Source organism: Gracilinanus agilis, chromosome 3 (assembly GCF_016433145.1).
Source record: "Gracilinanus agilis isolate LMUSP501 chromosome 3, AgileGrace, whole genome shotgun sequence".
NCBI classification, from domain to species: Eukaryota; Metazoa; Chordata; class Mammalia; order Didelphimorphia; family Didelphidae; genus Gracilinanus; species Gracilinanus agilis.
The window spans coordinates 421,435,901-421,453,441 of record NC_058132.1 but is presented as its reverse complement, the minus strand read 5'-3'; the positions used below and the strand labels follow the sequence as shown (position 1 = coordinate 421,453,441).

The 17,541-nt window shown below is 35.3% G+C and overlaps 1 protein-coding gene across 1 annotated transcript in view; it reads right to left on the bottom strand.

Annotated features, from left to right (window-relative positions):
- GRIK1 (glutamate ionotropic receptor kainate type subunit 1) overlaps window positions 1–13,109 on the bottom strand; it is a 104,321-nt gene extending 91,212 nt beyond the window's left edge. Inside the window, exon 1 of the mRNA XM_044670300.1 lies at window positions 12,771–13,109. Coding sequence (XP_044526235.1) covers window positions 12,771–12,966 — 196 coding nt within the window. The 5' untranslated portion in view covers window positions 12,967–13,109. The remainder of the gene's footprint in view (window positions 1–12,770) is intronic.
- Between the last annotated feature and the right edge of the window lie 4,432 nt (window positions 13,110–17,541).

The following is a 17,541-nucleotide window of genomic DNA, read 5'->3' as shown; positions in this document are numbered from 1 at the left end:
TCCTTATGTATTTAACCTCATGGAATTTTTTTCCCTACCATGATCTATGAGAAGTAAGTATGGCTTACCTACTTTACTACATGGGATACTAGAATATTTTTATATTAAAGTGAATAATTATCATGAAATCAAAGGACTTCAAATAAATATTAGCCAACATACTAATTTCATTAACTTTAAGATGGAAATCTCTTACTTAATATGCTGTTGTCATCATAACAAGTCATTTGTCAAATAAATGTCATATCAATTGGTTCTTGTTATATGGTAGAGGAATAATGAAGATATTGATTTAAACATATCATATAGAAAAAAAAATCTCCCAATAAGGTAGCAAACTATTCCCCACCTGCAAAAAAAGAGTTAGTATTGGCTGATTTTGAGCTAGAGAATATATAAAGCATTTGTAAAAGGCATGAAGTCTTTTGCAATAATTACCAACCAAGCAAAATTAATATATTTCATAAATTTCAAAAGTTATAACTCTGAAATTATATTTAATTTAATGAAATTTTGAAGCAGGAAGTACTCAGAACCACTTGTAAAGTCATAATTTAAAATAAAAATTAAATAACACATTAATTTAAAATTTTTATGAGAATTCCAGGAGTAAAATTCTTCTTATTGTTCTTCAGTCATATCTGACTCTATGAAATTTGAGATTTAATTGGCAGTACTGGAATGGTTTGCTGTTTCCTCCCCTGAATAAAATTAGGTGACTTAGTGAGCTTGAAGGTTGATTTGGAAAAAAGAATGACTATGAAAAAAATTCTTTCCTCCTTATTTTTAAATATCCATTATTATGAAATCTGTTGGTATGATCCTATAAGCAGAAAAGGGCTTTTTACTGATTTCTCTCATGTCAAATAATATATCAGAGACAGAGCAACTTATAATTCTTTGTATTACAATTTAACCATTTAATCAAAAAGTTGTAGTGAAATTATTTTCAGTGTTCTCATGAGCTCAATATTTGAATGCATTCTCTTTAGTCATCCAGAAGGATCCATTGCTACTTGAAATGTTTGACATGGAGTGAATTTTGTTCTAATATCTAGTTCTCAGATCCTTAAAATTATTGGAGAGATCATTTTGAATTTTCTTTTGCCACTGAATTACAATTACGAGATTTTGTTTCTTTTTTTTCAATGTGACATACATAGTTATATATGTATATATATATAAAATCCCTAATTACATCTTGTGTAAAAAAGATCCTATTATTCCAAAGCATTGTGACAGATTAAAAAAAAACACAAAAACCCACCTCAAACATATTCTTGATATCACAACTATGTTTCTTTTAAATGATGAATGTTGTATTTTGTCTGAAATGATTCCTAGAACTTGAGCAGCTAAGTACAATATATGACTACATTTTATATTTAGGTAAATAGAATCAATATAACAGTATCTGAAAATCAAAATTAAGTTAGCATGAAGAGCAGAAATGTGCAGTGGAGAAGAGCACTGGCTTTTGAAGTAAAAAACTTGGATTCTTCTGAACCTACTTATGTTATACAGGTTAAGTAGTTTAATTTCTCGAATGCTGCCTCATCTAAAAATTCAGATGAATAACATTTCAATTACCTGTCTCAAAGTGTCAGAAGATCATATAATTAGAGTAAGAAGGAGCATTGGAGGCCTTCAATTTCACCTTCCCTCATTTTGTAACAGAAGCTCTGGCTCAGAGAGATTAAATGATTTGCTAATGGTCACAAAGCAAGTAAGTATATGAAACAATATTCAGACTGAAGTATTCCTGATTATAAATCCAGCACTGTAGAAGTGTTTTATAAGCCCTAAAATGCCAAGCTAAAAGTTCAAAGCAAGTATACTTTTCTTGTTCTGATTTTGTTCTTGTGTTTTTAATGTTTTTTTTTTTAAACTATAAAGCTTCTTTTTGGTAGGCAAAGTGCTTCCTTAAGTCTTAAAAGGACAAGCTGGAAAGGGTTCCTCCTACCTGCTCTAAGAGCCAGCAAACTGTGAAATTTTCAGAGTGAGCATTTACATCATGGAAATGGGCAAACAAAATAGGGCTTGATTCATTGTTTTATTGACTTTTCTAGACTTAATAAAGTGATGGAGAGAAAAGATTCAGTTGAAAAGATAGAGTCAAAATGGTGGAATAAAGACAGGAACTCACCTGGGCTCTCCTAAATTCTTCTCCAAAAAACTTTAAAAATAACACCTCAAAATGAATTCTGAAACAGAAGAACCAACAAAAGGATGGAGTGAAACAATTTTCCTCTGTGAGACAATTTGGAAATCAATAGGGAATATCTGTGTCACAGTCCAGTACAGGCTGGGCCCCAGCAAGCAAGTAGTACATCTTGAGGATGACTGAATTGGCAGGGGTGGCTTTTAGTCCTCAGATGGAAAGAATTCAGACAACTGACTAAAAGGAAATTACAGGCACTGAGTTCAGGATTCTATTGCATTGCCTGTATATGATTCTAGTACCAGAGTGAGGAAGACTAGCTCACTAAAGCATGGGGCTAAAGGAGAGTTCCTGGAATTATCAAAATTCCAAATAGAAAAAAATAGTGTTGATTGCTCACAAACCAGAGCATTAGTGATCACACCTCTCTTTGGATCATACTACCTTGAAAGAACTCTTATAGTCTTCTAGAACTAGCTCTGAAAATAGCAAAAAGAAATCTTGAATCTTTGCATATTGCACCCTTTACCCATAGAGTGGAGCCCAATTTTAATATAAAGTTAAAAGTCAAGAAATAGGTTGGAAAAATGAGCAAACCACAAAAAGGAACCTGACCATAGAAAGTTGTTATGGTGATAGGGAAGATCAAAACACAAACTCATAAAAAGGGAACAAAGTCAAAACACCTAAAAAAAAAAGCCAAAAGCCTCAAAGCAAAATGGGCTCAGGCCCCAAAAAGAATTCCTAGAAGAGCTCATCAAATAAAAGAGATAGAGGAAAAATTGGAAAAATAAATGAGAATGATGCAGAAAAATGAGGGAAAAAAGAGCCAACAACTTGGTAAAGAAGGCACAAAAAAATACTGAAGAAAATAACTTTTAAAAAAGAATTGGCCAAATAGTAAAGAAGAGGCACAAAAATCCTTTAAAGAGAGGAACATCTTAAAAAGCAGAATTGGCTAAGTGGAAAAACATGGATAAAATTCACTGAAGAAAAAAACTTCTTAAGAGGAAGAATTGGTCAAATGGAAAAGGAGATACCAAACCTCATGGAAGAAAATAATTTTTAAAAAATTATAATTGACAAATGGAAACTAACAACTCCATGAGATATTAAGAAACAAAAAAAATCAAAAGAATGAAAGAATAGAAGAATATGTGAAAAATCTCATTGGAAACACTGACATGGAAAGTAGTTATAGGAGAGAAAATTTAAGAATTACTGGACTACCTCAAAGCAATGATAAATATTAAAAAAAACTTGGACATTATCTTTCAAGAAATTATGAAGGAGGGGGCAATGGGGTAGTTCAGTGGATTGAGAGCCAGGCCCAGAGACAGGAGGTCCTAGGTTGAAATCTGGTCTCAGACACTTCCTAACTGTGTGACCCTAGGCAAGTCACTTAACTCCCATTGCCTTAGCCCTTACCACTCTTCTGCCTTGGAACCAATGGTTCCAAGGCAAAAGGTAAGGGTTTTTTTTTTTTGTTTTTTGTTTTTTTTTTTTAAGAAATTATGAAGGAAAACTTCCCTGATGTCCTGGAACTGGAAGGTAAGATAGAAATGAAAAGAATCCACCAATTACCTCCCAAAAAAGATCTCAAAATGAAAACTCCCTAAATATTATAGTTAAATTCCAGAACCCCCAAGTCAAAGGAAGAATATCACAAGCATCCAGAAAGAACCATAGTCAAGATAAAACAGGATTTAGTAGCTCCTGTATTAAAAGACTGAAGGAATGGACAGCAAAAGGAACTAGGATTATAACCAAGAATGAGCACAACTGAGTAAAATCCTCTAAGGGAAAGTGAATATTTAATGAAATAGAAGGCCTTCAAGCATCTCTCATCAAAAAACCAGAGCTGAATAGAAAAATCTGTTATTCAAATACAAGACTCAAAAGAAGCATAAAAAGTAAACTGGAAAGAGAAATTACAAGAGATTAAATAAGATTAAACTATTTATATTCCTACATGAGAAGACAATATAACTCCCAGTAACTTTATTATTATTAGAGAGTTAGAAGAAATATGCATATAGAGAGAGCATGGATGTGAGTGGACTATGATGGGATGATAGCTAAAAAATAAAATTAAGAGGTGAGAAAGAGGAATACGTTGGGAGAAAGGGAAAGGAAGTGGTCCGTGGGATAAATTATCTCACCTAAAAGACGCAAAAAGAACTTTTACAGTAGTAGGAAAGATGGAGGGCTAGACAGACAACACTTGAACCTTACTCTCATTGGAATTGGCTCAGAGAAGAAATAACATATACACTCAGTTGGGCATAGAAATTTATCTTACCCTACATGCAAATAAGAGAAGAAGGGAAGGAGAGAATGAGAATAGGCAGGATTGTGGGAGGGTATGGTCAGAAGTAAAACTCTTTTGAAGAAGAACAGGGTGAGAAAGAGAAAAGAATAAATGGCGAAATGGGGTAGGGAAGAATGCAAAGTAATAATAATTGTGGAAAATTTTATAGCAAAGTTCTCTGATAAAGACCTCAGTTTTCAAATATAAAGAGAGCAGAGTCCTGGATATATAAATACAAATCCTTCCCCAATTGATAAATGAACAAAGGACATGAAAAGACAGTTTTCAGATGAGTAAATCAAAGTATCTATAGTCATATAAAAATCTTCTAAATCACTATTGAATAAAGAAATGCAAATTAAAACAATTCTGAAATGTTATCTCATACTTATCAGATTGGCTAATATAACAGAAAAGGAAAATAACAGATGTTGGAGGGAATATGGGAAAACTGGGGCATTAAAACAGTGTTGGTGGAGTTGTGAACTGATCCAGCCATTTTGGAGAGCAGTTGGAATTATGTCCAAAGATATAAAATTCTGCAAATTCTTTGACTCAGGAAGACAACTACCAAATTTATATCCCAAAGAGATTTTTTAATAGGAAAATGACCCATGTGAATAAAAATATTTATTACCAATTTTTTGTGGTAGTAAAGAATCAAAAACTGAGGGATGTCCATCAGTTTGGGAATGGCTGAGCAAGTTGTTGTATTTGGTTGTAATAAAATACTATTGTAGCATAAAAAATGATGAGCAGGATGGCTTTAGGAAAAATCCAGAAAAGACTTATATAAACTGATATCAGATGAAGTGAGCAGAATAGTGTCCATAGTAACAACAATAGTGATCAGCTGTGATCAACTTAGCTATTCTCAGCAATACAATGTCCCCAGACATTTCTGAGGGATTTAGGATGAAAAATGCCATCAGCCTCCAGAGAAAGAACTGACAGAGTAAGAATGCAAAGTAAAGCATGCTTTAAAAATAATTAAAAAAGGGGGCAGCTGGGTAGCTCAGTGGAGTGAGAGTCAGGCCTAGAGACAGGAGGTCCTAGGTTCAAACCCGGCCTCAGCCACTTCCCAGCTGTGTGACCCTGGGCAAGTCACTTGACCCCCATTGCCCACCCTTACCACTCTTCCACCTATAAGATAATACACCGAAGTACAAGGGTTAAAAAAAAAATAATTAAAAAAAAACTTTGTCTTTTTTTTTTTGGCTTTTGTGTCTGTCGTCTTTCATAATATAACTAATATGGAAATATGTTTTGCATGACTTCATATCTATAACCAATATTGAATTGCTTGCCTTCTCAGTGAGAGGGGAAGAAAAGGTGAGGAGAGAACCCGAAACTCAAAAAGTAAAAAAAAAAAAAAAAAAAAAAAAGTTAAATATTATTTTTATATGTTATTAGAAAAGTATTTGAAATTAAAAATGATGGAGAAAATGTTAAGGATAAAGATTAAACTTAATAGTGCATATGTATGTTTATATATGTAATATTTGCTCATTTAAAAGTGTAAATGCTCACTCTGAAAATTCATAATTGGCTAGCTCTGATATAAAAATGAGATGAGTCCTTTTCAGTGAAGATCTGTCCTTTAAGGCTTGAGGAATCACTTTCCCAATGAAAAGAAGGCTTTATAGTTTTTACTGACTGCACACACACACATGGAGTAGGGTCCCCATATACTGCTGATTTAATATCTGCTGATTCAGTTATTCATGGTTCACCATGGGAAAAAAAGAAAAAATTGGGAAATTCTAGAAAATACAAAAATGAACAATTCATAAGATTCAAATCATTCACCTAGCAAATACATGCTGTTAAATGGTAACAGATTTATCTTCCTTTTAGATACAGAATGTGTGTGTGTGTGTGTGTGTGTGTGTGTGTGTGTGTGTGTGTGTGTGAAAGAGAGAGAGAGAGAGAAATGTTGGTTATCCTTCATTTTCAAAGAGAACCAATGATATCACAGGGTAACTGTCTTGACTTCCAAATGAATTGGATTTAAGTGAGAGTTACACAAAGTTGCCAGCCTCAATTCTCTTTTGAAAAAATATCTCCAGGTTTATTTTTTCATTTTTTCTTTTAATTAATTAATTTAGAAGATTTCCCATGTTTACATGATTGATGTTCTTTCCTTCTCCTCTACCCTCCCACTTCCCTGAGCCAAAGAGCAATTCCACTGGGTTTTACATGTATCATTGTTCAAAACCCATTTCCATATTATTAATATTTGCAATAGTGATAACATAGAATCTACATCTCCAATCATATCCCCAATCATATCCCCATTGAACCATGTGATCAAGCGAGTGTTTTTCTTCTGCATTTCTACTCCCACAGGTCTTTTTCTGGATGTGGATAGTGTTCTTTCTTATATGTCCCTCAGAATTGTCCTGGGTCATTGCATTGCTGCTAGTAGAGAAGTCCATTACATTTGATTGTACCACAGTGTATCCATTTCTGTGTACAGTGTTCTGGTTCTTCTCCTTTCACTCTGCATCAGTTCCTGGAGGTCATTCCAATTCACATGGAATTCCTTCAGTTCATTATTCCTTTTAGCACAATAGTATTTCATCACCAACAGATACCACAATTTGTTCAGTCATTCCCCAATCAAAGGGCATCCTTTCATTTTCTAATTTTTTGCCATCACTAAGAGTGCAGCTATGAATATTTTTGTACATGTATTTTTCCTTATTATCTCTTTGGGGTACAAACCCAGCAGTGGTATGGCTGGATCAAAGGGCAGGCAGTCTTTTAAAGCTCTTTGGGCATAATTCAAAATTGCCTTCCAGAATGGTTGGATCAATTCACAATTCCATCAGTAGTTTTGCTATATCCCCTCCAACATTTATTATTTTCCTTTGGCCAATCTGCTAGGTGTGACATGGTACCTCAGAATTATTTAAATTTGCATTTCTCTAATTATAAGAGATTTAGAACATTTTTATGTGCTTATTGATAGTTTTTATTTCTTTATCTGAAAAATGCCTATTCATGTCCTTTGCCCATTTATCAGTTGGGGAAATGGCTTGACTTTTTTGTACAATTGATTTAGCTCCTTATAGATTTGAGAAATCAGACCTTTGTCTGAGGTTTTTGTTATAAAGATTTTTTCCTAATTTGTTGCTTCCCTTCTAATTTTGGTTGTATTTGGTTTTGTTTGTACAAACCCTTTTTAATTTAATATAATAAAAATTATTCATCTTACATTTTGTAATATTCTCTATCTCTTGCTTGGTCTTAAATTCTTTCCTTTCCCATAGATCTGACAGGTATACTCTTCTATGTTCACCTAATTTACTTATAATTTCCTTCTTTATATCTGTTATTTACCCATTCTGAATTTATCTTGGTATAGGGTATGAGATGTTGATCTAAGCCTAATCTCTCCCATACTGTTTTCCAATTGTCCTAGCAGTTTTTGTCAAATAGTGGATTTTTGTCCCAAAAACTGGGTTCTTTGGGTTTATTGTACACTGTCTTGCTGAGGTCATTTACCCCTAGCCTACTCCACTGATCTACCCTTCTGTCTCTTAGCCAGTACCATATTGTTTTGATGACCACTGCTTTATAGTTTAGTTTTTTAAACTACTTTATAGTATAGTTTAAGACCTAATACTATTAGGCCCCCATTCTTCTCATTTTTTATTAGTTCCCTTGTTATCCTTGATCTTTTGTTCTTCCAAATGAATTTTGTTAAAAAACAATTTCTAATTCAATAAAAAAGTTTCTTGGTAGTTTGATAGGTATGGCACTGAATAAAAAAATTAATTTGGGTAGGATTGCCATTTTTATTATATTAGTTCATCCTACCCATGAGCAATTAATGTTTTTCCAATTATTTAGATCTAGTTTTAATTGTGTGGAAAGTGTTTCATAGTTGTATTCATATAACTCCTGTGTTTGTCTTGACAAATAGATTTCTAAATGTTTTATATTGTCTAGGGTGATTTTAAATGGAAATTCTTGCTGCTGAGTTATGTGCCCCTACTGTAGGCAGGTATGATATTACTTCTGCCATGGTTATAGCAAACCATTTGTAGTTATCATATAATTCCACCAAACCCAGTAAATATTTTGGAATAATAATAAACTTGAATGCACCTGCCCATACTGTGTAAAACATTATAGAACTACTAAGGAAGATGAAAATCAACCTCAGAATTTCCATGTTGGTGTTGTCCTATTAGAAGATGGTTCAAACTATGCTTGCTACGCATAGTCATTTACTTCTAGTTTTTGGATTCTAATTTTTAAAGACTGAATTTCATCCCTGGCTTTTTGGTTATCCCTTTCCTTTGGTCTGTTTTTCTTTGAAGGTCATCTTTCACTATCTTTGCCTCATTTTCAAGCTGGTCAATTCTGGTTTTTAGAACACTATTTTCTGGTTTTAGTTCATGTGCCTCTATATCCAGATGGCCTATTTTGATTTTTAAGTTCTTTACCCAACTGTCTTCAGCCTCTCTTAATTGTTTTTTTGAATTGTGCTTTGAGTTCTTTCAAAGCCTGTGTCCAATTTGCTGGAGTTCCTGCATTTTTGCTTGGTGTTCCTTTGTCAACTTCTGTTTCATTTGTTCTTAGTTTATAACCTGGACAGAAGCTGTCACTTGTAATTTCTTTTTTCTTTTTCTGTTGTTTACTCATATTTTTTCCTTCTCTCCTTTTTACCCCCTACCATTGGCTTGCTCCTCTGTTTTGTATTTTAATAAATATCCAAGATTTAAAATTTTGTTTGAGAAAATTTTTAGGAAAAGAAGCCTGCTAACGCTTTGAATCCAGAAGACGAACTATTTGGAGAAAGAAGCCTGCAGAAACCTACACTGAATCAAGATGATTCAGAATGAACTTTAGGGTACAGTTGATTGAACTTAACAGGATTGAACACAATTATTTTGGATTGTAAACTCTTATGCCAAAAGGGAATTGCCCCCTAATTGGCTTTTTGTCAATGCATCTAGCAAAACATTGGTTTTGCTCTCTATTTGTCTTCTATTTCCCTCTTATCTATAACTATTATAGTTAGAAGATTTTTAGGGTTACAAGATGGTCATGTCAAATGATCAATTTGGGGAAATAAGTCTACCAAATGATCACAGGGGGGATTGTGATAATAAGATTAAATCTACCTTGCCCATTCTCAAATCTAATCACCAAAAGTGTAAACAACTCCACTTAACTCTCTAGTGGGAGGTCTGTGACCCATGTGGGCAAGAATGGGTGATGATTCAGAATTGACTGATTGCCCCGTAGGCAGTCCTAAGAAAAGTGTCTGTTGTGATTAGACATGTAAACTAAGAGTAAGGCACAAGAAGTGATGGAAGAAATGGCCTGGATAAATTGAAAGAACTTCCATAACTTGTGCTCTTGGCTGCCCGCTTCTTCTTGTGGTGGGTGATGAGGACCTTGAAGATTTAAGTGAGACTACTATTAATCTCTCCCTTGGAATTACACGTGGTGAATGTAAAGACTAAATTTTCCTGGACTTCTCTAAAGAAGTGGCTCTTTCAAAAGAGATTCTGTGACTGAAGCTTCTGCTTCATTCATCTCTGGCCCTCCAGCCCTCTTGCCCTTCAGCCTGGGGCTCAAGGCTAAGCTTCCTCCAACAAAAAAAAATTAGATCTGCCTGGGCTGAATCAGGGGGCCAGAGCAAATTACTTTGTGTGTTACATTATTTATCCTATCCTATCCTCTCTCTGATTTTCTTATTTTATCTTCCTCTTCTCATTTGTAAATAAACTTCCATAAAAGTCTTTTTGACTTGAGGTTATTCTTTAATTGGGAATTGATAATTAATCAATTCCCTGGTGACCAAACCTTTTAATATTCAACCAACCAAAACTCCTTTTTACTCCTTACAGTTTATTTGTTGTTTCTGTGAGTTTGGACTCTTCTACCCTGAAAGGGCTTCTTCTCTGCTCTGCTGATTAACTAGATTAGGCTGATGGAGTATTAATGAGCCCTGAGACCAGATCTTACCCAGTTGCCAGCAGAAGCTGAAGGTGAAGGTGAAGGTGTGGAGGCTGAAAGTAGTTACCCTTGTCCTCCTCTCTACTCCTTTTTGCTAGCTGCCACCTTGCCAGCTGCCTGGTCAGAGCCATAAGCTTCCTGTGGTGGTACCAAGTTACTCTCTCATGGTTGCAGCCTTCACCCTGGAATCCCAGTTAGTGGGTCTCAGTGCAGTGAGCTGATCTGCAGAGCTGGATGTGCCCTGAGGCCAAAACCTCCAGAGGCAAAGGCTCAAGATGGAAAAGTGGTAGCTGAAGGCTGTGACTAGGTTGTCCTGCTCTCTTCCCCTCTCTTCTGGCTGCCTCCCTGCCAGCTGTCTTCAGAGCCCTGAGCCTCATGTAGTTGTGGTAGCAAGATACTCCCTCTGGGCTGGAGCCTCACCCTGAGACCCCAGCAACCCCCAGCAAAGTAGGTGGGGGAGGGGTTCTGGGATCTTCCTTCTTTCTTTTCCTTAAACCCTAAAATTCAGCCTTCTTTGCATACCATTTAAGTTGAATGAGCAGGAGAGTCCCCAGGTTTTGATTTGTTGGATTTGGTTTTCTGTCTCCTTCAAAGCACTTTGTTTTTTATTGGTGTGGAAGGACTTTCACAAAGGACTCGACTTTCACTGCTTCTAAGCAGCCATCTTGATTCTGCCTCCCTCATTCTCTTTTTCAAAACCATAAAAGTCCAGTAGCAAGACAAAAGTCAGGATAACTGTTGATGGCCCAAGAGGCAATGGATTACCTTGACATCTTTCATGTCTGAAGTTCTAAATGACCCACAGAACCTACTTTGGCTTGCCTTCATGGCTATTGGAGCAAATTGTTCTCTTCCACCTATTCCACTGGGGGAAATCTTCACATGCTTGGATTAAATACCCTCTTAACTCACCAACATGTGTGTGGTCCATTGGGTTCCCTCTATCTGGGTTAGCTCATCTGATGCAATGGTTTAACTGAGATGTGGCCACTGCATGCTACAGTTTCTTGGAGCTTTGAGTTCCAGGGAACAGTAAAGGTGAATGAGCAGCCCTGAAATGAGGTTGGCAAGCCTTTATACCAGAGATGCTAGTCTTCCTTGAATACCCATATACCCTAAGAGTTATATAATATCATGTTATATAATAATGTACTTTATTATTAATGTATTTAATATTGATAATTCTTTCTGTGTGTTTAAGTTATCAATTGAACTTTATTAAACGTATTTATATGTAAATACAAATATAAGTACAAACACATACACAAGAAAATCATACTATAAATGGTAGGTGTTCATTTATATCCTCAGTTTCAGTCGTCCGTGGTAAGTCTCCCTCTAAACAGGCACACACACACATACACACAGACACACATACACACCTGTCCTAAAACCTACTCATATGGAATTTTCTCCCTATTTGGTGGAAATAGAAGACTTCCCCTACACTACGGGGAGGGAGAAGTCTCCCTTCAAGTCATATAACACTAACACCATGCTAAGGGGAGGAAGAACTGGCCTGGCCATTTATTGGTCTTCACTATACAAATGGCAATTTTATATGTTAATACATGCATATTATATAGCATGTATACACACGTACATATATATACACATATAACATATACTGACCTTATACTAATAAATATATATGTATTTAGAGAGATTTATTAAGCATTTAACAGCACATTGCTGAGTGAGGCCATATAATTAATTGCCTTGTACTGTCTTAGTTTAGAAGACTAATATTATGTATATATACACTCATATTTTTAAGCTCACATGACAATTCCAAATGAATATTCTGATCAGAGTTCTTATACATATTCAATAAATCAGACACATAAAATCTGCCCAGGAGAGGAGAAAAGTGGCAGTGTTTGTTTTTTTTAACATAAAATTCTAATATTTCTTTAGTATTTGAAAGGAGTAGCATCATTTGACCTGATATTTTACAGCCTTAAAAATTTATATCATATGAATTATATGTCAAAGAGATTTGTGCATGTAAGAAGAAGAATGGCCTTTCACAAAATTTTATTTGATTGCACTACAGAATTTTCTCTCTATATTGTATTTTCGGGGGGGAAATCAACTTAAGTTTGATATTTTCTACTTACAACTGAAGTAAATGAGAAATCTGAGGCAAGCAGAAATAGAAAGCATCAGTTAGGGCATTTATAAATTAATAAATTCACCCATGATATGAAAAGCTGAATTATCTTATAAAATATTCATATGATACTAAACTTTAAAATAGAGAATATAGCAAGTAGACATAATACTAATTGAAGAATTTTAAAGCAAGAAAATATTTACCTCTTCTTGAGGCTTCAAAACTATCAAAAAGATTAATCCTCTGGATATCATAAGTTAATGTGTTATTAAGTATGAGTGTTCTGTTTCTGTTAATATTGGTTACTGCAAACTTGAAAGCTAATTCTTCAACATTAACTGGTTCATTTTCTGCAGTTTCAAAAATTCCTCCTGTAGAAGCAAAAGATATAAGAAGCATTATTCATTTTATTTTATTTGGTGGAAGATGCAATACAGACATGAGAAGATGAAACTGAAAATCACGAATGGTCAACTCATTAAAAGTAAGTACAGTGGGGGCAGCTGGGTAGCTCAGTGTATTGAGAGCCAGGCCTAGAGACAGGAGGTCCTAGGTTCAAATCCGGCCTCAGACACTTCCCAGCTGTGTGACCCTGGGCAAGTCACTTGACCCCCATTGCCTACCCTTACCACTCTTCCACCTATAAGTCAATACCCAGAAGTTAAGGGTTTAAAATAAAAAATTAAAAAAAAAAAGTAAGTACAGGATTAAAATTAAAGTTTTCATATGAACTGGAAAGCCATAATTAACAGTTCTATTTCTAAATGTATATACACCCTGTAAATGTAGAAAGATGTAGTGCTTCTTGACAATGGAAAATGTCATTTTTTCCTACAAAGTGTACTTATAGCTATTAAATGATATTATAATTGTGATGATATATCTTGAGTGGGAGATATCTCATCTTTTCATAATAAAATATGACAAATATTTTATAAAACTAAGATTAAGAAAATCTCTATCACTACAATAATTTTAATGATACTTAGTTTTAGGATTTTTTCTCTTCTCTGTTTTGAAAAAAACTATGAATAATTTGTGTTTAAGAATTTCTTTTCTTTGATCCAAATAGAAATATATTTTTTCTCTACCTATTTGTAGGGAAAGAGGAACAAAAGACCTATTAATCTTTCTCTGCTCTACAAAGAAAACCTATCTTATAGTGGCCTTCCCATATCTTGCAGTAAGATTATCAAGTAGTCAACATTGAAGAAGTATGCTCATTTATTGTAATGTAGTAGACAAAAGCTGATTGTACCATAAACTTGTTATTATAATTAAGCAGTATTATAATGGTGACAATTACTTAATTTAAAATCAAATTGGAGTATAGTATTAAGTACATCTGTATAGTACTCCAGTGGAAGAACTTGATCAATATATATATATATCAAAAGTGATTGTTCTAATTGGACTGGAGTGCAGATATGATTTATAACTGTCTATAATAATTAAAGTTTTCTTGACTCTAGGTATGTCCTTTGTTTATCCTCACTATCCCTCCTGTTTGCCTCAGAACTTATCTCTGTTTCTTAGCTCAGAGATTTCAATATAAAAAATTATAAAGTATCCACTTTATAAAGCGAAGTTTATCTCCATAAAAATCCATTTTGATACTTCATTGTAATGTAAGGTGTCTTGAATCTCAAAAGTGGTCAGAGCAGAGTGCAAGGTTATGGGTTCTGTTAAGACAGAAAGATTTCAAGTGTGCCCTAATGACAAGCTGTGCTATGACCAGCTTCACTAGATTTGGAGAGACTAAGTACCAGTAGGTTACTCATTAAGTGATAAATTCTTTGGCCATGGTAACACACAAAACAAAGAAAAAGACAAAATAATCTCCAGTCCTATTCATCCCTTTCTTACTTCTGCAGTAGTAGTGGCAGAAAAGAAGATTGGATGAAGGGGTAGATTAAGAATCACAGAATTTTTAGACTTAAAGAAATTAAATATTTAATCAGAGCAAAAATTATCTCTTTCCCTCCTCTTTCAACTCTCCTTCCCCAATAGAAAATAAAAGAAAAACAAAACCATTATTACGAATATGCAAAGTCAAGTAAAATATATTTCCACACTGGTCACATATATTTGTTTATTTAGCTATATCAAAATTATACATATATACATACATAGAAACAAATATGTCTATATATGTATGTGTACAGATTGAATCCTTTATCTCTTAAAAGGTAGGTAGCATGTTTCATCATTAGCCCACTAGAATCATTTTGGTCATTTTACTTGACATAGTCTCTAATTTTTTCAAAATTGTTAGTCTTTACCTTATTTTTGTCATTGTATAACATGTTTACTATATTCTGCATTGTTTCATATAAATCCTCCCAGGTTTCTAAACCCATCTCTTTAATCATTTTTTAGAGCACAATAATAGAGCAAATTTATCTACAATAACTTGTTCAGCCAGGCCCCAATTTACAGATACCCATGCAGATTCCCATTCCCTCAAAAAAGAGCTATAAATATTTTTGTACGACTTTGATTAGAGTTTTGTTTTGTTTTAGGCTTTGTAATGGAATAATCATTAGTTAATTAAGAATTGGTTAGGAAATTAGCTTTATTAGTAAAGTCTTTTATAAGAAGGTCTCCAGCTAGAGAGAGAGAGAGAGAGAGAAGAATTGAAGATTTTACCTTAAGAAACTACTTGGAATCTTCATGAAATTCCTTAAGGAAATTCCCAGAGATACTTTGCTGGGAATGTTGGAGGTTAACTGCCACTCTTGGGTTGTACTCTCAAGAGTAAGGAGGTGAAGGTTTTCCTTGAAGTTTGAGGGAAATTTGAAAATTTTCAGTTGGTTTGAAAAAATAAAACATCATGTGAGCTGAGAAGAAGTTGGAGAAAGACTAACTGACAGAGTAGGAGATTTCAGGTTGTTTTCCCCTGGTCTGACCAGTGGGGGAAGGAGAGAACAACATCTCAGACCTGTAGTGAAGATTAATCTGTCAATAATTTGAGCTTAGAGGCTGGAGTGAAGAGAAAGAGAAGCTGATTTAAATTTAGGATAAATTATAAGAATACCTAAATTAGAGTAGATTATGTAGATAGAAAATTTATATTTAAATAGAATAATGAGGATTAGAATAGGTCTGGGTTGAAGATGGCGGCAGAGTAAGGAGCAGCTGCTCGATCTCTCCTAACTGAAGCATACAGGACTTCTCAAGGGGAAATAAAAATGAACCCAGACAAATGAAGGAACCCCACAACAGGGCGCAGCATTGAAGGTACCCAGAATCGGGGCATCTCCACGCTATAAAGGGGTGAAACAGCTCTCACTAAAACGCGAGAGGAAGAAGCCCCTCCCCCACCCCCATACCACACACCTCGCACAACGCCAAGGCCAACGCACAAGAGTGAAAACAGGACTGGGCCAACTAGTAAATCACTAGCAGGGCTTGTAGTTGTGTGCTGCAAGACGAGGGACCCCAAGTGGCTGGGGGGTGCACACGGACTTTCCCAAGCTTCTGTGTGAGGCCGGGACAAAGATCTCTAATGCAGGGACTTTCCCTAGTGGCTGCTCCGGTGAAAGCATTGCCCCAGGTGTGAATAAAGATCTCCAGCCCACAGACTTTCCCTAGCTTCTGCATGGGTGAAGACAGTGCCCTAAGTGAGAATAAAGATCTCTAATGCAGAGACTTTCCCTAGCCTCTGTGCGGGTGAAGGCAGTGCCCTAGGTTTGAATAAAGATCTCCAGCCCAGGCTTGGACCTTGAGTAAGGACCCAGAGCAGACGGGAGTGCGGCTGTGGAAGCAACCCCTGAGACTGCTGAAGGAGCCTCAGGCAGAGGGGCAGACTGGGGTCTACCAGGAGGCCTGACCCCGAGGACAAGGAGACTGGAGCCCCTGGGAGCTTAGAAAGCGCAGGCAGACCCTGAGGGTGAAGACAAAGCTGAAAAGGGGTGGGGCTAATGATGGCAAGCAGAGAACTCCAGAAGAAGAAAAAGATTATCAAGAAAAACTCTGGAACACTCAACAACTTTTACACAGAGAAAATCCAGACAACAGAGGAGGACAAAAAAGTAATCATATCCAAACCTTACCAAAAAAATGAAAGCTGGTCACAAGAGTTCAAAAATGAGATGTTGAAGAAGATGGAAGAGTTCTGGCAAGAAAATAACAGCTTAAAAGGCAGAATTTTGCAATTGGAAAGTGAAGCTCAGAAATCAAATGAACTGATAAGCAAATTGAACACCAGAAATGACCAGACTGAAAAGGAAAACCAAAAGATTATAGCCGAAAACCAGTCATTAAAGGCTAGAATTGAAAAATTAGAACACAATGATCTCTCAAGACAACAAGAACAAATAAAACAAAGTCAAAAGACTGATAAAATAGAAGGAAACATGAAATATCTTAATGAGAAAGTGACAGACCAAGAAAACCAGTCAAGAAGAGACAATTTGAGAATCATTGGTCTTCCAGAAAAGGCAGAAATGAATAGAAACTTGGACTCCATACTTAAAGAAATTATTCAGCAAAATTGCCCTGAAGTTCTACAACAAGAGGGCAATATAGACATTGAAAGGATCCATAGATCACCCTCTACACTGGACACAGAAAAGTCAACACCAAGGAATATAATAGCAAAATTCAAGAGCTTTCAAGTAAAAGAAACAATCTTACAAGAAGCCAGAAAGAGACAATTCAAATATCAAGGAGCACCAATCGGGATCACACAGGATCTGGCAGCCTCCACGCTAAAAGACTGCAAAGCTTGGAACATGATATTCAGAAAGGCAAGAGAGATGGGCCTTCAGCCACGGATCAACTACCCATTGAAACTGACTATATACTTCCAGGGGAAAGTATGGGCATTCAACAAAATTGAAGATTTCCAAGTTTTTGCACAAAAGAGACCAGGAATAAATGGAAAGTTTGATATCCAACCACAAAAATCAAGAGAAACATGAAAAGGTAAATAAGAAACAGAGGGAAAAGAAAGAAAACTTATAATTTTTT